Source organism: Moesziomyces antarcticus, assembly GCF_000747765.1.
Source record: "Moesziomyces antarcticus DNA, scaffold: scaffold_v10007, strain JCM 10317, whole genome shotgun sequence".
Classification (NCBI taxonomy): domain Eukaryota; kingdom Fungi; phylum Basidiomycota; class Ustilaginomycetes; order Ustilaginales; family Ustilaginaceae; genus Moesziomyces; species Moesziomyces antarcticus.
This window is the reverse complement of record NW_014639003.1, coordinates 137780-158674: the sequence shown is the minus strand read 5'-3', so window position 1 is coordinate 158674 and position 20895 is coordinate 137780. Positions and strand designations below refer to the sequence as shown.

The 20895-nt window shown below is 61.4% G+C and overlaps 9 protein-coding genes across 9 annotated transcripts; 6 read left to right on the top strand and 3 right to left on the bottom strand.

Moving 5' to 3' along the window:
• Positions 1-67: 67 nt before the first annotated feature.
• Positions 68-2625, top strand: PAN0_007d3143 (uncharacterized protein; the record flags this gene model as incomplete). The annotated part of the gene is made up of 2 exons (XM_014801228.1): positions 68-646; positions 772-2625. 2 exons carry the CDS (start codon positions 68-70, stop codon positions 2623-2625), a joined length of 2433 nt encoding a protein of 810 aa, XP_014656714.1.
• A 466-nt stretch (positions 2626-3091) lies between these two features.
• PAN0_007c3142 (uncharacterized protein) lies at positions 3092-4417 on the bottom strand (the record flags this gene model as incomplete). The annotated part of the gene is made up of 1 exon (XM_014801227.1): positions 3092-4417. The coding sequence occupies one exon, from the start codon at positions 4415-4417 to the stop codon at positions 3092-3094; it is 1326 nt and encodes a 441-aa protein (XP_014656713.1).
• Positions 4418-4835: 418 nt separating this feature from the next.
• PAN0_007d3141 (GTP-binding nuclear protein GSP1/Ran) lies at positions 4836-5489 on the top strand (the record flags this gene model as incomplete). Its single annotated transcript, XM_014801226.1, has 1 exon — positions 4836-5489. One exon carries the CDS (start codon positions 4836-4838, stop codon positions 5487-5489), a length of 654 nt encoding a protein of 217 aa, XP_014656712.1.
• A 1229-nt stretch (positions 5490-6718) lies between these two features.
• On the top strand, positions 6719-8698 carry PAN0_007d3140 (14-3-3 protein; the record flags this gene model as incomplete). Its single annotated transcript, XM_014801225.1, has 5 exons — positions 6719-6981; positions 7298-7409; positions 7710-7809; positions 7900-8206; positions 8287-8698. The coding sequence occupies 5 exons, from the start codon at positions 6719-6721 to the stop codon at positions 8696-8698; spliced, it is 1194 nt and encodes a 397-aa protein (XP_014656711.1).
• Positions 8699-10235: 1537 nt separating this feature from the next.
• Positions 10236-13205, top strand: PAN0_007d3139 (adaptor protein complex AP-2 alpha subunit; the record flags this gene model as incomplete). Its single annotated transcript, XM_014801224.1, has 1 exon — positions 10236-13205. One exon carries the CDS (start codon positions 10236-10238, stop codon positions 13203-13205), a length of 2970 nt encoding a protein of 989 aa, XP_014656710.1.
• A 376-nt stretch (positions 13206-13581) lies between these two features.
• PAN0_007d3138 (zinc knuckle domain protein) lies at positions 13582-14300 on the top strand (the record flags this gene model as incomplete). Its single annotated transcript, XM_014801223.1, has 4 exons — positions 13582-13618; positions 13683-13951; positions 14068-14151; positions 14226-14300. 4 exons carry the CDS (start codon positions 13582-13584, stop codon positions 14298-14300), a joined length of 465 nt encoding a protein of 154 aa, XP_014656709.1.
• Positions 14301-14487: 187 nt separating this feature from the next.
• Positions 14488-15414, bottom strand: PAN0_007c3137 (uncharacterized protein; the record flags this gene model as incomplete). Its single annotated transcript, XM_014801222.1, has 1 exon — positions 14488-15414. One exon carries the CDS (start codon positions 15412-15414, stop codon positions 14488-14490), a length of 927 nt encoding a protein of 308 aa, XP_014656708.1.
• Positions 15415-17613: 2199 nt separating this feature from the next.
• PAN0_007d3136 (thioredoxin-like protein) lies at positions 17614-18161 on the top strand (the record flags this gene model as incomplete). Its single annotated transcript, XM_014801221.1, has 3 exons — positions 17614-17925; positions 17986-18027; positions 18093-18161. 3 exons carry the CDS (start codon positions 17614-17616, stop codon positions 18159-18161), a joined length of 423 nt encoding a protein of 140 aa, XP_014656707.1.
• An 86-nt stretch (positions 18162-18247) lies between these two features.
• On the bottom strand, positions 18248-20770 carry PAN0_007c3135 (RNA polymerase I-specific transcription initiation factor RRN3; the record flags this gene model as incomplete). Its single annotated transcript, XM_014801220.1, has 1 exon — positions 18248-20770. The coding sequence occupies one exon, from the start codon at positions 20768-20770 to the stop codon at positions 18248-18250; it is 2523 nt and encodes an 840-aa protein (XP_014656706.1).
• Between the last annotated feature and the right edge of the window lie 125 nt (positions 20771-20895).

The window sequence follows — 20895 nt, the reverse complement described above, 5'->3', positions numbered from 1 at the left end:
TGTAGCTCAAGCAACCCTCCGCTCTCACTCCCGAGCTGCTCATGGAGGCTCGGGCACCTACACAGAGATGCGCGCTCAGATTCGCAAGGAGCGCGAGCAACAGCGCCACGTCGGCGCCGGCCCCAACCCCGCCACCACCCACGCTGGCAGAGACGTCGACCAACACGCTCGCAAGTCGAGCTCGGCCTCGGCCAATACCTCCGTCCAGCTGTCCGCCAGCATTTCGGATCAAAAGATCACTCAGTACTCCAGCGATCCTACCACCGACGACCAAGCCGCCGAAAGGAAGTCCTACCTCCGTGTCATGGCCCCTTCGAGCTTCGCCATGAGCTCCGACAACATCTCCAACATGTCGAACGCCTCGAGCCAGATCTCGTCCTCCTCCTCTCAAGGTGTCGTAAGGAAGCGCAGCCAGACTTTGTCCACACAGCAGCAGCAGTCGCAGCAGCAGCCACAGCAGCCCGTCCAAACGCAGCCTCATGTCCAGTCCCATCAGCCACAATCCCAAATGCACCAGCTCCAGCACCAATTCCAGCATCAGCTCCAGCTTCAGCATCAGCAGCCACTTCGCCACGACACACGCTACACCTTCCAAGAAGATCTCCTGCCTCGCATCAGTTCGCCACTCCTCGAGGAAGAGCAACAGGTAAGTATTCGCAGTTACGGCCCAACATCGTCTTGATGTTCGGACCCAGCCTTGCATCTAGTGCGATACAAAACCAAAGCAATCCGGATGGCTCTCTTACACCCTCGTCTCTCTTGTCGCCACAGATCGGTATCGACGCCCTGCAGGACGCCTTCCAGGCCAAGTACTACGAGCTTGCCGCCAAGTGCAAGGGTTGGGAGAAGTACTCGGCGAAGCTCAAGGCTCACCTCGGCGCTCTCGAGGCCGAGAACCGGCTCATCAAGGAGCAAAACTCTCAACTCGAGGCCGAAAATGCCGAACTCCGTGCTGTGGTGCTTCAAGAAGCAAAGACGAGGACCAGGCTTGAGGGGCGTATGAACACGCTCGAGGACTGTCTCTCCCAGCGAAGCTTGTCCGGCGGAAATCTCAACGCCCAGTATCGCGCCGTCGACGTCGTCGACTACGATCATCTCTCGGTGCCATCGGCGCCTTCCTCGGCAGAGAGGAACACCGAGGCCGCACCGGCGCCTCGTCACACGCCCTACTGCTCCTCCAACCTCCAGTTCGAGGACCGCTCCGAGCTTCGTCCATCCGCCTCCACCCACCCCAATGCCTTCTCCATGGTTCAGACAGTCACAACGACGCAGCATCTGGAGCCCGATCTCGGCGCGCAGATTGCCGCATCCAACCGCGACTTCTCGCTCGAGGCCGCGAGGAGCAGCATGGACACCACTCGTTCCATCGCTGGTTCGCAGAGCCCGATGCCAGAGCACGTTGCTGGCGCAGGCGCCTTTGACGGGCCTGCCAGAGTCGCTGCAGAGGGTCGAAGCTCTCGACTTGGCACTCGCTCCGACGTGCCCGAGAAGCGCCCCGCGCATCAGCGATCCGGCACCGTCGGTGCTTTGGGCATGGTCGGCCCGCGCGCTGGCACCGTCCTGGGCGACTACCGAGGCACTCACGCCTTGACGTCGCAGGCGCTGGCTCACCAAGATGCCGCCGAGTCGATCGCACGTCCTGCGTCGGCTCAGCGTTTCCACGGCACCTACCTCGAAAGCAACATCGCCACCACGGCCGCGAGCATCGTGGCCAGCACCGGCGTGACCAAGGCAGCGCTGCAGAGCAAGCGTCGCAGCACCGTCTCGGGCGACCGTGCTTCGAGCCTCAGCCTGGCGCAGATCGTAAAGGGCGCCCTCACCGCCTCGGGCGTCGTGGCTAGATCCTCGTCCACCACCTTGAGCCGCCAATCAAGCCCGAACGACAAGCCCCAGTCCAGCAGCGACTACCTCCAAGAGTGCGTCGAGAAGCGACGCGAGGCCATGCGGTCCTCGTTCAATGCGCAGCAAAAGACCATGACGCCGATCGGCTGCCAGACGGTGCCCTCGCGGCCCGCGTCTCGTGCCGCCTCTCGCCTCAGCACCCAGTCGGGCACTCGCACGCGCAGCCGGGCTGGAAGCGTGCACGACGCCATTCCCGTTGCAGTCGAGGACATCTTCTGCAACCAAAAGACGGTCAAGGCGCACTCGAACGAGACCTCGCCCGAGTTGCTCACCGAGCAGCTCGCTGCGGCCGGCCTGAACGTCCATGCCGACATCACCGCCGCTTCGCAGCGACTGATGGCTGCGACGGAGGGCCAATCGGTGCGACTGATGGCACGCGAAGAGCTGAGCACCGCGTCGAGCCCTAGCTCGCTCGTCTCGGCCTCGCCCGCACTCGAGGCGGAAGAGGGCATCTCGTTTGAGCGCAAGCTGTACATGCGCTTCCAGCAGGAGCTCAACGGCGAGGAGTTCCAGAAGTTCGAGCGGTGCATCCAGCGCTACGACTTTTTGGACATTCCGCTCGAGGGCAGCAAGGGCCTCATCACGCGCGTCAAGCGGCTCTTGCTCGTCTCGGATCCCGACCTGCGTTCGAAGCCGGACAAGCTCAAGGTGCGCCAGCAGCTCGCGCGCGACTTTGAGAAGATGGCCAAGAACTTCAGCCAGGCTCAGAGCACGCAGCCTTGAAGACGCCGCTGCCTCCATGTTGTCGAGAGACGTCGCCATGTCGACTGTCCTCGGCGCCCCCAAAAGCGTCGCGTTCCAGAGCGACAACAAGCGGTGTCTCGCCGCTTTATGAACCACTGTATCTCGATCGACTCCTGTTGTGTATCCCATGCCCACCTTGACCCTCGCCTTTCCCTTTCCTTCCGCGGGCCCACACGTCGCTCGACAAACTCTGCTTTGGGAGCGGCGTCGACGGGTGCCCGGGACCGCTTTCGTCCGCAACCACTCTGTCCTTTGCACGCCGCTCGTTCTCACGTTGCTCTCTCTTCTTACCCTCGATGCTGTCGTCTAGCAGCATTGCCTATCGTCGCATGTGTAATCCCGACGAATCCATGATATGAACGCGTTGCAGGCTGTGCGAGGCTGTGCGAGGCGACGGTGGGTTGGTGATTGCATGCGTGCGTGCGATGTAGTACATGGTGGTTGGTCAGGCTTCCTTTCTGCGCTTCTTCTCGCGCACGTCTGGGGGTGACTTTGTGGAAGACGACTTGCGCTTGTGCTTTTCGGAGGCTGACTTTGCGGACGAGTCGATGGAGGGCGGTTCAGCCTTGACGATCTGTGGGGTTTCGAGTGCGGAGAGGTCTGGTTGGTCGTGGTCTGTGTCGGAGTTGTCCTGGTCCTGCCAACGCACGCGTCTTGGCGGGGTGGGAGCGGGGGATTCGGCGGCCTGGGTGGTTGGACGGGCGGATGGAGTTGCGAGACCGAGTTGGTTTGGGAGCAGGCTCTTTTTGAGGTAGGAGCGGTCGAGTGTGGGTGGGGGGCCTTTGAAGGGGTCTGGGAGGAGCGAGCCGTGGAGGGAGAGCATGTGGTTGGCCACTGTGAGGCTGATGACGGTGAAAGCGAGGGTGCCCTTTTGGCCTCCAAGGCGAGATCCGTCTGATTTGCTCTGCCAGTATCCAAGGCCGTGATCATTCGACCCAGCCTCTGCATCGTTGAGCACAAACTCCCAATCCTCCTCGGGCAGATGGGATGCAGGGATCGAGGCGTTGAACAAGCCATAGAGCAGGAGGGATACGTGGGATGGGGAGGAGAGACAGATGGTTCCCTCGAGCATCTGACCGATCTTGGGTCTCCAAACGACGCATTCGAACCCCACGGCTGCGGTGGCGAAAGCCGAGTCGGCAGAGAAGAGTGCGGTGTCCTGGAGGAAGCGCGTGGGCGAGTGGGTGATGAGCACGCCCGAGAGCTGCGGTACATGGCGCATGACGAGCGTATCCATAAGGTCGGAGAATGCGGCATACGGATCGTTGGACCACACGGGTGGGATGGGAAGGTTGAGCACGGGATACATGGTCTCAAATGCCGAGGTTACGGTGCGAGACCCGGAGGCAGTGCTCGATGCCGACGCCGCACCATCCTCCACGACGGTCAGAGGAAGCGTGGACGAGGAGGATGACGACTTGCGACTCTTTTTGGACTCGGAGCCGGACTTGGACTCGCGTCGCTTGGACTTGTCCTTGGTCTTGGTCTTGCCGTCTTTCGACATGATGCCGAGTGGGAGGGGGTATGCTGCGATCGTGCTGGATGTTGTGCGATGAGGATGGAGAGGGTGGAAATGGCAATGTTGGATTTGATGCGCAATGGCAGGTTGGACTGCTGCACCCTTCTTCGCTCGCCTTTTTTCCAGGAATTTTTTTTCCTGCTGGGCTGCAACCGCCTCCACTGCAGGCTCGGAAGTCGGAGCCACAGCATCGGGGAAAGGAGGATCGGGCATGTGGAGAAGCGACTCAATCAAATCGATCCGACCAGCCATGCACGCAACTGAGCGCGGATGGAAATTCTTCGCGTCGGCTTTGGCGCAGAGATACAGGCGTGTGGAATATCTTTCATTCCGCTCGATCACCTCGATTTCCACCCGCACAGCCATTCGTTTGCGCAAGCGTGACAAAACTTTTGAATGCAACCTCTGCAATTTCGCCTGCGGGCGGGCTCGGTGTTGAACTCACGTCACCGCCCGCTCACAACATCTGTCACTCTTGGCCGCTCGCCCGCTGTGCAGTGATGCATGGGTTCATTTTTTTTTCTGAGACGGCTGCGTCAAGTCCGAAGCCGCCCTTTGTGCTTGCGAGGCTTGCCACTCTGTGTCTGCAATTCTTCTTTCCCTCCCTCTCCCCATCACATATCGACATTCACCCCTCTTCCCCACACGCACACATATTCTTCCGCACAAAATGTCTGCCGAGAACCAGGAGATCCCTCAGTTCAAGCTCGTGCTTGTCGGTGACGGTGGTACGGGCAAGACGACCTTCGTTAAGCGTCACTTGACGGGCGAGTTCGAGAAGAAGTACATCGCCACGCTCGGTGTCGAGGTACACCCTCTTCAGTTCCACACCAACTTTGGTACGATTTGCTTCAACGTTTGGGACACTGCGGGCCAGGAGAAGTTCGGCGGTCTGCGCGATGGCTACTACATCCAGGGACAGTGTGGTATCATCATGTTTGACGTGACGTCGCGCATCACGTACAAGAACGTGCCCAACTGGCACCGCGACCTGGAGCGCGTGTGCGAGAACATCCCCATCGTGCTGTGCGGCAACAAGGTCGACGTCAAGGAGCGCAAGGTCAAGACCGGCGCCGTCACCTTCCACCGAAAGAAGAACCTCCAGTACTTCGAGATCTCGGCCAAGTCCAACTACAACTTCGAAAAGCCCTTCCTCTGGCTCGCGCGCAAGCTCGTGGGCAACCCCACGCTCGAGTTCGCTGCCGCCCCGGCACTCGCCCCGCCCGAGGTCCAGGTCGACGAGCAGCTCATGGCCCAGTACAACGCCGAACTCCAGGCCGCCGCCGCTGCTCCCCTGCCCGACGAGGACGATGGCGACCTCTAAGCGCGCGCGCACCCTCTTTCCCGCACCGTTGCCCGCACTGCTTGCTGCCAATGCTTAGTCGTGTAGTGGATCAATCGTGCGCACACTTCCCCCTTTTGCATTCCTCTTCCCCTGCCATAATACCTGCATCGTGCCCAAGCCTGTCTTCCACGGCGTGTGTGTGTGACTTTGTCGGCGTGTGTCTTTCTGCATCCGCTCAACTACCGGGCCAGCTCGACATTCTGAAGCGGAGTGATTTTCGAGGATGGACAGTGTTAGGCCGCTGCGGTGGGGGCTTGGGAACGAGGGTGTCTCGTGCGTGAAGTGAGCTGGGAATTTTGGGGTTGTCGCCGGGGGTTGTGGCGCGGTCTGTGCACTTTTTCTTCTCAGGACAAGGCCAGGCGTAAGGGGGAAGATCGCGCGCTGATCGGGTTGGCTTGCGAAAGGCCGGCGCGTCGAGGCTGCGCACGGGGCAACCAAGGTGCAACCTCCCTGGCTGCTCGAATCAAGTGATGCGCCTGACGAAAGACTCTCGGATACACCTCACTTTTGTCACCGATGCAAGACTCAGCTTGGCTAAGTCATGTGTGGATTCGAGCGATGTGGTGATTTCATATGGCGGAGGTGGGGGGGGGATGCGTGGATGGGCAGATCAGTCGATCCTTTTCTTGCGAGCCGGGGTGTACCGCCGAGGCCATACATGTGTGCTGCCGATGCAAGGCTTGCCAGATCGGCATGGGATGCAGACGCGGCCAAGCCAAGCTGGGGCTCGGTGTCGAGGATGCGGGATCGATTTCCAAGCTGGGCCTCCTTGCGTGTGTCGCGGCGGCGGGAAGGGCAAGGCAGGGAGCAACAGGCCGCGTTGTCGTGTGCGTGCGTGTGCGTGTGCGTGTGCGTGTGTGTGTTGATTCTCTCTGCTTCCACGTCCGACACTGCTGGTTGGGGGCAGAGGCGCGTTGGAGGGGAAAAAAGGCCAACACGGATGGGCCGAATTGCACGATTAGCACCGAGTTCAATGGGGCATTTCAAAGCGTGAGATTCGCTAAGGTGGGCGGAATTCAAAATGTGCGATGGGGGAGAGGGGGGTCAAGCGCACGACTGAGCAGAGGCGCGCGTGTGTGTGTGTGTGTCTGAATCTGCAACTCGGTGCGCTGGCCATCCGCTCGCTCGCCAACTGACGCCGCCCCCCCGTCCGCATCCGCATTCGCGTCTCGCTCGAAAAGCCCAACTCTCTCTCAATTCACAGGCACATGCGCCCAGTAAGCGCGCGCGCTCTTGCCTCGCTCGCCCGCTCGGCCTGCGCACCGCCTCGCCTCTCGGTCTGCTCTCCTCGAGACGGTGTGTTCGCCCGCGTCTGGAGGGCGGAAGGCGCTGGAGCGTGCCCACCCGCAACTCACGCCTTCCTTCCGCCTCCGTTATCGTCCCTCACTTCCACCAACCCGCTCTCACCACCTCGTGTCACTTTGATCATCATCATCACCACCATCATCCGCATCCACCTGTTCACTTCAGGGTAAGTCCATCCCCTCCCTAACCCTTGCCCAATGCATGCCCGTCCATCCACATCACCAACGCCGTCGCCACCACGCACGCACGCACACATACATACGCGCCCGCCACTCGACGCGCCCCCCAACCCAATCGCGTATCCATCGTCCCACCCGTCGACGCCACCATGCCGACCCAATCTTTCAGCATGCACATTCGTACCATCGATCTGCATCACTCGCACACCTCCCGGCTAGGCAAGAGCGCAGTCGCCATCCATGCACGTCACATCGTCTTGGCAAACTCAGCATCCACGCGCGTCTTGACACTTTACCCATAAGGCCGTTCAGCATCAATCGACATGTGCGGTACAACGACACCGGCCACACATGCACACATGCATGCTTCAACACCCTGCCCAAAGAGTTTCACGAAACAATGATCGTCGTCATCGTCTATCTCATCGGCCTCTCGCCACCACCAAGCTGTTCAAAACAGTGGCCTTGAGCGTCCTTCCCCGCGCAGCAGGGTCACTCTAGTGCCAGGCGAGCCGCATCTGCCACTCTTGCGGCAATAAGGTCAACACCAAAAGCGCCAGCGTCTCAACAGCCTCTGGCTCCGACACCCCTTTGTGCATAATACCCGCCTTGGACGGGCATTGCACTTCGACTACTGCGATCGATCGCGTGATGAAAACCCCTGCTGACTTGCCCCTTCGCGCCTCACAGCCTCTTCAACCTTTGATCATCCTAGAACTTTTTTTTCTTTTCGACAACCTACTTCACAATGCCGGAATCGCGTGAGGACTCTGTCTACCTCGCCAAGCTCGCCGAGCAGGCTGAGCGCTACGAGGGTAAGTACCTTACCAGCCACAATTCGAAGAGAAGGTGAAGATGGGACCGCGCAAACTGACCTCTCCACCTCGTTTATTGCACGCACGCAGAGATGGTCGAGAACATGAAGCGCGTCGCTTCGTCCGACCAGGAGCTTACCGTCGAGGAGCGCAACCTTCTCTCGGTCGCTTACAAGAACGTCATTGGCGCCCGCCGTGCCTCGTGGCGCATCGTCTCCTCCATCGAGCAGAAGGAGGAGTCCAAGGGCAACGAGACGCAGGTCTCCATGATCAAGACCTACCGCGAGAAGATCGAGGCCGAGCTCGCCCAGATCTGCGAGGACATCCTCGACGTTCTCGACAAGCACCTCATCCCCTCGGCCGCCTCGGGCGAGTCCAAGGTCTTCTACCACAAGATGTACGTGTCGCATTCTCCCCCTTTCGCCCAGAATGCCAGAGAGCAGAGCTGACCCCTTTTTTTTAATTCGCTTCACACAGGAAGGGTGACTACCACCGATACCTCGCCGAGTTCGCCACTGGCGACAAGCGCAAGGACTCTGCCGACAAGTCGCTCGAGGCCTACAAGGCCGCCTCGGACGTTGCCGTCACCGAGCTGCCCCCCACGCACCCCATCCGCCTGGGTCTGGCGCTCAACTTCTCGGTGTTCTACTACGAGATCCTCAACAGCCCCGACCGCGCCTGCCACCTCGCCAAGCAGGCATTCGACGACGCCATCGCCGAGCTCGACACGCTCTCGGAGGAGAGCTACAAGGACTCGACGCTCATCATGCAGCTCCTGCGCGACAACCTCACCCTCTGGACCTCGGACATGCAAGATTCCGAGAAGCCCACCGAGGCCGCTGCCGCCGACGCCCCGGCTGCCGAGGCCAAGGGCGAGGAGGCTGCCTAAATGGGTCGAGCTCCCCGCAAGTTGAAAGTTAAAAGGCTCGGCTCCCATCCCTCGCTCCTCCTCCTCATCCCTCTTCCTCTCTCTCTCGCGCTTTCCCTTTTTTGTTTCCCTTCTTGTTTTTCCCCCTCCCCTCCCCACGTCATTTGGAGGCCGTCGCTTTCGTCTCGCATCCCCGACGTCGTTTGTCTTCGTTTGCTTGATCGGCTGATGCGCGCGGTCGCACATTGGCTGGTCGTGCATGGCGACGCGCGGCGGGGGGAAAGGGATTGTGCTGTACCTGTAGTCCAGGTCATGTTACCGAATATCTTCCATTCGACGTCGTGCTATATCCAGAAGATGTTTTTTTCCACAGTCGTGCGCGGCTCAAGTGAGAAGGAGTGCGCTGCATAGGATGAGTGAAAGAGCGTTTGGTGTGGCGGTGAGGGGAGGTGGAGAGGGGAGGTGGAGAGGGGAGGTGGAGAGGGGAGCCCTTTGTGAGGGGGTTGGAGTGGCCGTGTTGGATGGGCGGTGCAGGTTGGGAGGCGCGCGCGCGCACGGCCGAAATTGGGCGTCCGGCGGACTTTGGACCCCGCCCCCCCTTTGTCTTGTCCACCGTTCGAGGAAGCTTGCTTTCACTGCGCAATCGTCGTTCTCTCTCGGCCTCAGTAAGCGTCCATCACTGTCGCTTTGGAATAGCCCGCGCAATCGTCCCGCAAGCCTACCTGCCGGGTCCTGCTCTCACGGCCGTCATATCTGGCACAACCTAATACTGCCTCGGTGTCAGTCCTGCTCGCCATCGTCGCTTTCTTCACTGTCCGACCTTCCCGCAAGCCTAGCTCTCTGGTCCTGACCTCACGGCCGTAACAGCCTGCACAACCTCCTGCTCCCTCGGTTTCGATCCTGTTCTCCATCGAGCAGCCCTTCACCACCGTCGCTTCCCTTCACCGCTCCCTCGCAAGCGTCGCTTCTGTCACGGGACGATTGCCTCCCGAGCCTATTCGACGGTCCTGTTAAGAGCTCGGCCTCCGCTCATCTACTTCCCAGTCGAGCCTGATCGCACCGCCATCAATTTCTTCACAACGCAGGCCTCCCTCGAGCCTGATCTCACCCCTGTCGCTTCTCTTGCAAACCGCTCCCGCTCGCCTACTGTGCCGGGATCACGTTCGTCGTTGAGCCTTTCCTCAACGCCTGACACAACCTCCTACTCCCTCGGTCTCGATCGCGCCAGCCGGAGCCGTTCTTCACCACCGTCGCGCCTTTCGCTGCGCTAATCTCACCTGAGCCTACTCCTTGGTACTGCCCATCGTCGAGTCCTTTCTCTCGCCCGTCGCGTAGTAAACAGCCTGCACAGCTGTCTCGCTCGCATACTCTCAGGCCCTGCTCTCAAGACCGTCGCTTCTTTCGAACAGTTCGCCCCGCTCGCCTGCTCCCTTTCGAGCCTGCTCTCATACGCACCGCCTCCGCGACGCGTCCGTAAAGCATCGCTCGCAGCAGCGCACAACAGCATCGAAGTCCAGCACCACTTTTATCCGCCTGCGACGGCGCAAAGTAACGCAGGATGAACTCCAACTCGTCGTCGTCCATGCGCGGGCTCACGCAGTACATCGCCGACCTGCGAGCATGCCGTGTGCGCGAGCTCGAAGAGAGAAGGATCAACAAGGAGATGGCGCACATCCGCGCCAAGTTCAAGGAGGGCCAGCTCGACGGCTACCAAAAGAAGAAGTACCTTTCCAAGATCGTCTTCACCTACATCCTCGGCTACCAGGTCGATATCGGTCACATGGAGGCCGTCAACCTCATCGCCAGCACAAAGTACTCGGAGAAGCAGATCGGATACCTCGCCATCACGCTGCTCATGCACGAAAACTCGGACATCGTACGCCTCGTGGTCAACTCGATCCGCAAGGACCTCGACGAGATCAGCGAGGTGAACAACTGCCTCGCCCTCCACGCCATCGCCAACATCGGCGGCAAGGAGATGGCCGAGGCGCTCGCCGGCGACGTCCATCGGCTGCTCATCTCGCCCACCTCGCGCAGCTTTGTCAAGAAGAAGGCGGCGCTCACGCTGCTGCGCCTCTACCGCAAGCATCCCGACGTCATCCCCGCAGACGAGTGGGCGCTGCGCATCATCGCCATCATGGACGACGACGACCTCGGCGTCGCGCTCGCCGTCACCAGCCTCGTCATGGCCATGGCCCAGGACCATCCGCACGCCTTTGCCACGTCGTACAACAAGGCGGTGCTGCGCATGCATAGGATCGTAGTCGAAAACGACTTTACCGCCGAGTACGTCTACTACAAGGTGCCCATCCCCTGGCTCCAGGTCAAACTGCTCCGTCTGCTCCAATACTACCCGAGCACCGAAGACCCGACGCTGCGGCGCACGCTCGAGACGGTGCTCGACACCATCATCAACAACTCGCAAGAAAGCCCCAAGAACGTGCAGCACAACAATGCGCAGAACGCCATCCTGTTCGAAGCGATCAATCTGGCCATCCAGCTCGACACCGAGTCGGCCGTCGTGGCCAAGGCGGCCGTGCTGCTGGGCCGCTTCATCCTCTCGCGCGAGACCAACGTGCGCTACCTGGGCCTCGACACCATGGCGCACCTGGCGGCGTGTGCCGAGAGCCTGGAGCCCATCAAGATGCATCAGAACACCATCATCCTCTCGCTGCGCGACAAGGACATCTCGGTGCGCCGCCGCGGCGTGGATCTGCTGTACAGCATGTGCGACGTGACCAACGCACGGGTGATCGTGTCGGAGCTGCTCAAGTACATGCAGATCGCCGACTATGCGCTGCGCGAGGAGATGGTGCTCAAGATCGCCATCCTCACCGAAAAGTTTGCCACCGAGTATGCGTGGTACGTGGACACGATCCTGCAGCTCATCAGCTCCGCGGGCGACCACGTGAGCGACGAGGTGTGGTACCGCGTGATCCAGATCGTGGTGAACAACGAGGACGTGCAGGAGTATGCGGCGACCAAGGTGCTCGAGCATCTCAAGTCGACCACCTGCCACGAAAACATGATCAAGGTGGGCGGCTACATCCTGGGCGAGTTTGGCCATCTCATCGCCAACGATCCGGGCGCGAGTCCCATCGAGCAGTTCCACACGCTGCATTCGCGCTCGCACCTGTGTTCGCAGTCGACGCGTGCGCTGCTGCTCTCGACGTACGTCAAGTGGCTCAACCTCTTCCCCGAGATCCGCGAGCAGATCCTGTACGTGCTCAACCGCTACCGCCACGTGCTGGATGCCGAGCTGCAGCAGCGTGCGTGCGAGTACGTTGCGCTCGCAGAGATGCCCGACGACGAGCTGCTGCAGGCCGTGTGCGACGAGATGCCGCCGTTTGCGCAAAAGTCGTCGCTGCTGCTCAGCAGGCTGCACAAGAAGCACACCGACACCGAGGACAAGCGCACCTGGATCATCGGCGGCAAGGACTCCAACCGCGGCCGCGAAGAGGCGCGCCTCGAGAGCCTCAAAAAGGGCAAGGCCAACGGCGGCGCCATGCCCACCGGTGGCAATCTCGGCTCGGTCATCCGCGCCGGCCATCCCTCCGAGGCGGTCACCGCCGACTCGATGCGCAGCGGCGCAGCCGACGATGCCGACAATGTGCTTGCCGGACTCGAGGGGCTCGATATGAACGCCCCCTCGTCCGCGCTCGAGGATGCGGGGCTGCTGTCCGAGCAGCCTCTGATCGGGGATGAAGCGTCGCCGGCGGCGTCCAAGGTGTCGACGCCCGCGACGCCTGCGACTCCAGTCAACGCAGCGACGTTCAGCGCCGGGAGCGACAAGTACTTTCAGCGGCTGTGCTTTGCGGCCGAGGGCGTGCTGTACGAAGATAGCCAGATGCAGATCGGGCTCAAGAGCGAGTACCACGCGCACCAAGGCCGGCTGGCGCTGTACTTTGGCAACAAGATCGGCGTCAACTTTAGCGCGTTTAGCGTTTCGGTGCGTAGTGGCGATGCAGGGCTGTCGGTGAGCGTTCCCAAGATCCCGACCAACGTGTTGGGGGCGATGACGCAGGCGCAGACGGTGGTGTTGGTCGAGTGCCACGACCTGTTTACGCAGCCGCCGGTGCTGGAGGTGTCGTACCTGGCAGGTTCGCTGCACGAGATCCGGCTGCGACTGCCCGTGCTGGTGAGCAAGTTCATCGAGCCCGTCCAGCTGGGCGCCACGGACTTCTTCGAGCGATGGCGCCAGATCGGCGGACCGCCGCGCGAGGCACAGAAGATCTTTGGATTCAGGCTCTCGAGTGCGGGCGAGGTGGACGTGACCCGACAGCGCAGGATCATCGAGGGCGCACGGTTGCAGCATCTGGACGGTGTTGATCCGAACCCGACCAACTCGGTCGCTGCGGGCGTGCTGCATATGGCCAGGGCGGGGAAGGTCGGATGTCTGCTTAGGCTCGAGCCGAACCGAGACGCGAAGCTCGCACGGCTCACGGTGAGGACGACCAACGACCTGGCGTCGGCGGAGCTGCTCAGGATCTTGCTGGCGGTGCTGGGCACCGATGAGCCCAAGCTCTGATCGAAATGGGAGGGCTCGAGTACGCAATGTGTGGGGTGATGTCGTGTGATCCAGCGACTGTGAGAGCAGACTTAACACGGAGCGTTTTTTTTTGGAGTGGCACACGACATTCTGGCCCGCGCGGCTTCGAGTGGCGTCAGAACCGGTGGGGAAGGGCGAGAAGTGGAGAGAGAGAGAGTGACATCGCCATCTCATCCTCTTCCATCCTCATCCTCATCACTACTTTCCTTTACACGGCGATTCAAAGTATCGTCAAACCCCCTTGAAGCGGAGTCGCAGAGTCAACGAGTAGTGTAAGTCCATCCGTTTCTGCCTTCGTCAACCTACAATTGGCTGACAGTGGTGGTGGTTTTAGAGCGTAGTTGGGTAGTTGAGAATGTCTCGTCGACCTGGATGTTACGTGTGTGGCCAGCGTAAGTGTCCTCCTCTCCTCCCTCTCTCTCGTTCATTGGACCTCGGCTGACACCTTTGCAACAGTGGGGCATCTTGCTGAGAACTGTTCGTTCAGCGAGCGTCGATGCTTCAACTGTCTCGAGCCCGGACACGAGTCGTCTGCATGCGAGGCTCCGCGCACGGCGGACGCCAAGCAGTGCTATGGCTGTGGAGGCAAGGGTCACATTCGTGCCGACTGCCCCACCCCCGCCTCCGGTGCCGCCAAGGCGTGCTACACCTGTGGAGAGCAGGGCCACCGGGCTCGTGACTGCCCCCAAAACCCCAAACCCGTCGAGGCCAAGGAGGCAAAGCCCGTGACGTGCAGAAACTGCGGCCAACCAAACCAGTACGTTACCCTACAATCAGCACCGAGGAAAAGCGAGAGAGAGCTGACAATGAGGCGGAGAATAGCTTCGCAAAGGATTGCAAGGCCCCCGCTGCACCCGGCACTGCCCAGCCCAAGCCAAAGAAGGTCAAGGTCAAGTCGTGCTACACCTGCAACCAGCCCGGTCACGTAAGTGCCCCACATCACCCCCCCAAAACCTCCACACTGCGACAGAAGAGCTGACGAAAAGAGTGGGGTTGCAGATCGCAAAGGAGTGCCCGCAGCAGCCCATGGCCGAGGCTCCCGGCTCCAACGCCGCCGCCGCCCTCACCGCCTAGATCTCGCGTGGGCCAAAACAGCAGCAGCCACTCTGCAATGCCAAATGCGGTCCTGGGCCGATGAAAAAACAAAATCCAATGGTTGGCGTGTGTGCAGAGCTGTGTGTGTCTAGGGCTACATTGAGTTGGGGGCGGTACAAAAGCTACGTGGGTATACATCCCGCAGGAAGAAGCAAGCCAGGACTCGTCAAAAGACGGAGGCGAGGTGGGTGGGGGCGAATCCGGTCCAGGCGTGTTTGGGGCGGCCGAGGCCGTGGAGGCGGTGTCGCTGCGGAGAGGGCGGCTGGACCACGAGCGTGGGTGGGCTCGAGTTGGCGTCTCCCACCGCCGCAAGAGCGGTCGGCGAGCTGCCCGGTGTCGAGCAGGCTGCACTGGAAGCAGCGAGCGAGGCGGTGGTGAGTGCGGGCGACGGCATGTCGTACGCGAACGCGTCGCGCGGCGCCGAGTCGTAGGCGGCGCCAAAGGGGAAGCCGCCAAAGGCGTGCGGTGCGAACGACGAGTGGACGGGCGTGACGGGTGCGCTGTGGCTCGAGTGCGGGAGGAAGTGGAGCTCCGAAGGCGTGAGTGTGGCTACGAGGGCCTCGCGCTCGCGTCGGCGTGCGAGCCGCTTGCGCTTCTCCTGCGACATGCGCGCGCGGCCCTTCTTCTTGAGCCCGTCGTCGGCGGTGCTGAAGCACGACTCTGCCGGCGAAACGGGCGACGACAGCGCAGGCGACAGAGGCGCCGTCAAGCACCCGCGTCCTCCAGCTGCCGTGGGGATGTCTGTCGAGATGCGCAGCCCGCGGCTGAGGCTCGGCTCTTCGAGAACGTCGAGTGCCGCCTTGACCGCCGTCTGTGCCGCGTGCATCTCGAGCGGCAGCGGCGAGACGTCCGCAAAGCCCATATCAGCGACAGGGCTGGGAGCCCAGGCAGAGTTGGGCGAGGGCAGCGCCACGGGCGAGGTGGGGTCGTGCTCGTCGAGCGCCGCAAGCGGCACATCGAGCAGCAGCGAGAGCACGTTGAGCTCCACCTCGGCCTCGCTCGTGGGGACCGACTTGGTGATCATGCGGCGTGCCCAGATGGACGATGCGCCCGACGACGGCGCGGGCAGCGGCGCAAACGACGCGAACGACATGGCGTTCTAATGCTGGCGTGTGCTGAGAGTGTATGCGGGTGTTGGGGGGGGCAAAGACTGGAGGATGCTGTTCGAGGATCCGTCGAGACAGTCTGCGAGGATGTTGCTGTATGCTGCTTGGAATGTGAGATGGATGCGGCGTGTGGGATATGCAGATAGAAAGACGCGACGGCGGGCAAAGAATGTGTAGAGACGATCTTGAGACTGAGCAGGTCAAAGCAGAGCAGAGCAGAGCAGGTTCAAAAGGAAAGTGAGGCAGTGGCAAGCAGGGGTTGGGAAGGGGAAAGGGGAAGGGGGATGGAGAGCGAGTGTCTAGGGTGTAGGAAAGGTGGTCGTTGAGGGGAGTGGAGAGGTTGGGAGAGAGAAGGTGGTTTGGGTTGGGGGATGGATGGTACTCGTGGATACATATACTCAGCTCGCGTCGAAGGCATGCTGAGCCCGCGCAGTGATGGGGGACGATCTAAGCGAGCGGGGGCAGCTGACGTCTGTGCGTGGCGCGCCATGAGCGATTCGAGGCCGGGATGAGGCTGCACGCCCGTCGCTCGAGCATGCATGAGCTTGCGGTACGAGCTCCGAGACCGACTGCTGGAGCGGTGGATGGAGGGAGGGGGTTGTTTGCCCAGGCCGTCCCGATGGTCGCTCGTACCGAGCCAGACGGCGGGGGAGGGGGGTGGGGGGCTGCTTGGCATTGGCTGTAGCAGCTGTCAAAGTAGCAAAGCAGCGAAAAGGGCAGCACCGCGGTCCGAATCGCAGGTGCGCCATGCACAGCTCACCGAAGGCGGCGATGCGTGGCAGAACGGCAGAGGGAGGCAGGCGCTCATGCATGCCAAACGTCTCGGACTCTCGGACGTGGAGTGCATCGGAGACATTGAGTGTGCCTTGAGTGCCTCTGGCTGCCTGGCGGCGTGCTGGCTGGGCTGGCTCCAAGCTGTCTCACCCTGCAACACACCTTGCAGCAGCCGCCTCTTTCGTGCCTCCATCCGATCCCCCAGGCAGCTGGTGATCTTTGAGTGTAACCGAGCAGGCTTTGGCGGGTGTGATCTCAAGCTGGGCCGTTTTCTGACTGCTTTGACTCGAGCGTCACCGCGCGAGGAAAGAAAGCGTGTCGGAGGGGAGGGCGAGCTTCGGGGGTGGATGCGGTTCGGTGCGCTGCATGGCGGGTCGGCTATTGCGCCTCGTGCCTGTCGCAGACGCGTGCGCATGCCAGCAGCAGCAGCACTCGCCTCCCCCAGCTGCGCGTGCCTGCACGGTGCTCGGACGAGCCGCGCACACCCGCTTGCCTCTGCTCGTGCGCCCGCCTTTCTTCTTTTTTCGTCGCGCCTCAAATGTGACGTTCGGTGTTGGTCTCAGTCGAGCTTGCTCCTCCAACACCTCTTGGAGCTCTCTCTCTCGTGGCGCGAGGCGGCGCGCTTCGGCATTTTCGCTGCATCTCGGTCTGGCTTCAAGTGGGTAGCAAACCGGCTCTTGCACTTTGACGCCTGACAAAGGCACGGCCTCCATCTCGCTTAACCCGCCTCGGGCCAGCGATGGTGAGGATCGTGTCGATGCTGACTCGAGGCTGTTTTGAGTGAATGTAGTGCTGTCAATTGCACGGGCTGCACCTCGGACGTCTTATCGAAGCCTCGCCGACTGCATCCAACCCGGCTTGCCGCTACTCGAACGTAGCATCCTCTGCATTTTTCGACGCTGTTGCCAAAAAATGAATGCGAGAAAAAGAGGCTTCGAAAATGGCAAAACGGCAACATCGGGGTGAGGGAGGAGGGAGCATCGGGGAGTGCGGCGGATATGCACGCAGCGACGTGCCTTCCATTGCCAGCCAGGGGCCGTGGTGCAGAACAAATACTCGCTGCGTCCCAACCCCTGGCTGTGCATGTAACCGAGCCCTCATCTCGTCCTCCGCGCCCAACATGTCGATCTCGCCAAGCATTATCTGGGCTTCCAGAACCGGGGGAGACATGCAAAGGTGTACACGTCAATGCTCCAGTCAGGGGGTTGGACTTGAGCCGCCTTTGACCGCCGTGCGCATCTGTGGCTCGACGTGCCTGCTGATAGCATCCTGCAGCTCGCGTCCGCCGCTCCCCAATCGATGCATGACAGGCAATTACATAATCACCGACACTCCACTTTTCGGGCCCTTTCGATGCTCATCGGATTCGTTCCGATACACAACCATCCAGCTCGCCAAAACACACTGCTACAATGCTGAACCGAGCGATTCGCATTCCTGCCGCAGGCCTTCGAGGTGCTCGGAGCTTCAGTGCGTCTGCACGCACAGCCAAGGTGTACGAGAATGTGGATGCGGCCACGTTCAACGCGCGTGTGCTGAAACCCTCCGGTGCAGAGGCAGAGGTGCCCGTGCTCGTCGACTTTTTTGCGACTTGGTGCCAGCCCTGCAAACTCCTCTCCCCAGCCCTCAAGAAAGTAGCTACTCAGAAAGAGCTCGCGGGCAAGCAAGTTGATCTGGTAACCATCGATGTCGACCAACACCAAGATATCGCCCAACAGTTCAAAGTAAGTTGCATAACCCCCACATGGAGCAAGAAACGAAATGGCTAACATGGTGTTCTGCAGGTCTCGGCTATGCCTACCGTCATTGCAATGAAGAACGGTAAAGTAAGTCCAAACTCCACCCCTCACATAGAGAAAGAAGAGATTGTACTGACAAGGTGGGTTTACAGGTGCTCGACGGATTCGTGGGCATGCTGCCCGAGAAGAAAGTCATCGAGTTCGTCCAGAAGCTCAACTAGACGTCCAGAAGGAATTGCAAAATGCGGTGCGAAAACACAAAAGACTAGAAAACAAAAACAAGTGTGCGAGTATGGGGAGGTCGATCCTACGAGGCGAGGTACGGGCTGATGCTCATGGCCTCTACCTGCGAGACGAACGACGAGCTGTTGGCATCGTCATCCTCGTCGTCATTGCCAGCGCGTGCACGCGAGCCCGGGATCTCGACACCTCCGCCGCGCTCGTTGCGACGCACATCGTCAGCGTCATCATCGTCTTCCTCCTCGGACGAGTCGGCGCCGTCCTCGTCCGGCGCCACCTCGGCCCACTCGCGGTAGAGCGGCTCGATGAACGACGCCGACGACTCGAGCTTGTACGGGTCGAACGGGAAGAACGACTCGAGCACCGACGCCGTCGTCACCCCCGCTGCAGCTCGCTTCGTCTCCTTCTGCGGCGAAGACACGCCCTCGGGTCGTGGCGTACCGCGCTCGCTGCCGTCCTGGCTCATCGGTGTCGCCGACCCCGACGATTCCAGCTGCAGCCGGTTGAGCGACGTCGATCGCGACACCGGATTGCTCCGGTTGCTACGAACCGATCGGTGGTTCGCCTCGATGATCGAGTAGCAGTAGAGAAAGCCCGTGTGCTGTGCGATGCGCGCAAACTGCTTCACCACGTTCGCCGAGCAGTACTTGAGCGGGTTGAGGCGCGACGTGACCGCGCGCTGCAGCGACGTCAACCCATCGCACCACGACTCGGCACCCAGCTGCGCCAGACTGCCCACGCTGCTGTGCATGCCACCCCCGATCTCGTCGGCGTCGTGGTAGTCCATGTCGCCCGCGACGCCATCCTGCTCGTCGTGGCTGATCTTGAGGTCGCGCCAGCGGAAGCAGAAGATGTAGAACGCCGCCTGCACCACCGAGTAGAACACGGCATGCGCACTCGCCCCCGGCGCCGCCGCACCCGCCTCGGTATCGCTGCGGCTGCTCTCGTCGATGTGCGCATCCATGAAGGCGCACAGGTTGTACAGCACCACGCGTGTCGTCGCCCCGTCTACGTACGACGCGCGACTGACGAAACTCGCCACATACCCCGCCGCCGCCGACCGGATCACCGCCGGCTCCTCCTTGTCGTGAAGCGCCACGCGCCGGCTGTACAGACTCTTTTCGAGCAGCACGCCGAGGAAAAAGTCGGAAAACTCGGGATCGAGCGAGTTGAACCAGAAGAGCAGGAACTGCACGTGGCGCGAGCGGAACGTCGGCAGGATGTTGCGCGCAAAGATGGAGAGCATCGTATGGAACAGATTGCGCCGGTTCGTGTCGGCGTCCATGGGACTCGCGCTCGTAGCGAGGAAGCCGAGGCTGTTTGCACCCGCGACGTACTGCGCATCCAGCTTGCGCAGATGCTCAAAGAGCGCAATCATGATCGCGTCGAGCTTGGCCACCGACTCGCGGATGCGCCGCATGGAGCGCTGCAGATCCTCCTGCGTGCGCTTCTGCTCGTCCGTGGCGATGCCCTGGTCGTAGTTCTCGTCGGAAAGGTCCGAGAGGTTGTCGGCAAAGTCGCCGTCGTCGCTATCGTCGTCGTCGTCGTCGGAGCTCTCGCCGTCCTCAATGTCGTCGAGCGCCTGCTCGAAGGGGTCTTCAAAGTCGAGACCGAGCTCCTCGGCCTCGTCGTCGTCGAACTCGTCGAGCTCCACCTGGATCTCGACGTCGAGCTGGATGGCGCGGTCCACGACGGCGCCGAGGATCGCCTCTGACAGTTCGGCGCAGTACTCGCTGACGTGCAGGATGTTGCGCACATACACCAGCTGGTCGGAGCGATGCACCATCTTGTGCGGCATGAACTGCACCAGCAGCGGACCCAGCACGCCGGGGAGCGTGGGTACGACGCTGAGCAGCGAGCGGATGAGCACGTGCACGCGCTCGTACACCTGCTTGCGCTTGAGCGTCGAGGCGGAGCGCTTGCCGGACTCGTCGGAAAACTGGTACGGCAGCCACTCGAGGCGGTACGAGAGCGCCTTGGTCGCCTTGGTGAGGATGACGGACAGCCACTCGCTGCGTGCGCTCACGAGGCTGCAGACGAACTTGATCCACATCTGCGCAAACGCATCGTCCATCGAGGTCCACGGCAGCGCAAAGATGCTCTCGACGAGCTTGGTGTGCGAGCGGTCCAGGTCCGACACCACGTGCGAGAGCGCGGCGAGCAGCGAGCGCAGCGACGACACCGAGGCGCCCGATCGGCCGGTGGACGGCTCGGCGAACTGCACGAGCAGTTCGATGTACGGGCCCGTGTTGCCCTTTTCCTTTTCGGAGAGCGCGTTGATGACGAAGCTGAGGTACATGCCCTGGTAGCTGGTGGAGGAGGAGCTCATCGAGGTGATGGCCGCCATGCTGCCTGGTGGCGGCGCCTTTTTAGAGAGGCTGGAGCGCAGCGGCTTGAGCGGCGTGACGGGCGAGGGGGAGGACGAATCGGAGTCGTCCGAGGGCGGACTCCTTCGCTTGGAGGGCGAACGCTCGGCATCTGCGCCGTACAGGCTGGAGTGGGAGGGCCTCTTCATGCTGGATTTGGATTTGGAGGCGGAGGAGCTGCTGCTGCCGGTAGAGCGAGGGTGTGCCGGTGCGACAGACGGCATCACAACAGCGCCTCGGCGATGTGGCGAGGGTGCGAGGCGGATTCAAAGGAAAGTCTGGTTGCTGGTGACTTGGCGATGCTTGATCTGGTGAGAGGGTGGTGCAGCGGAGCTCGGTGGCGGTTGCT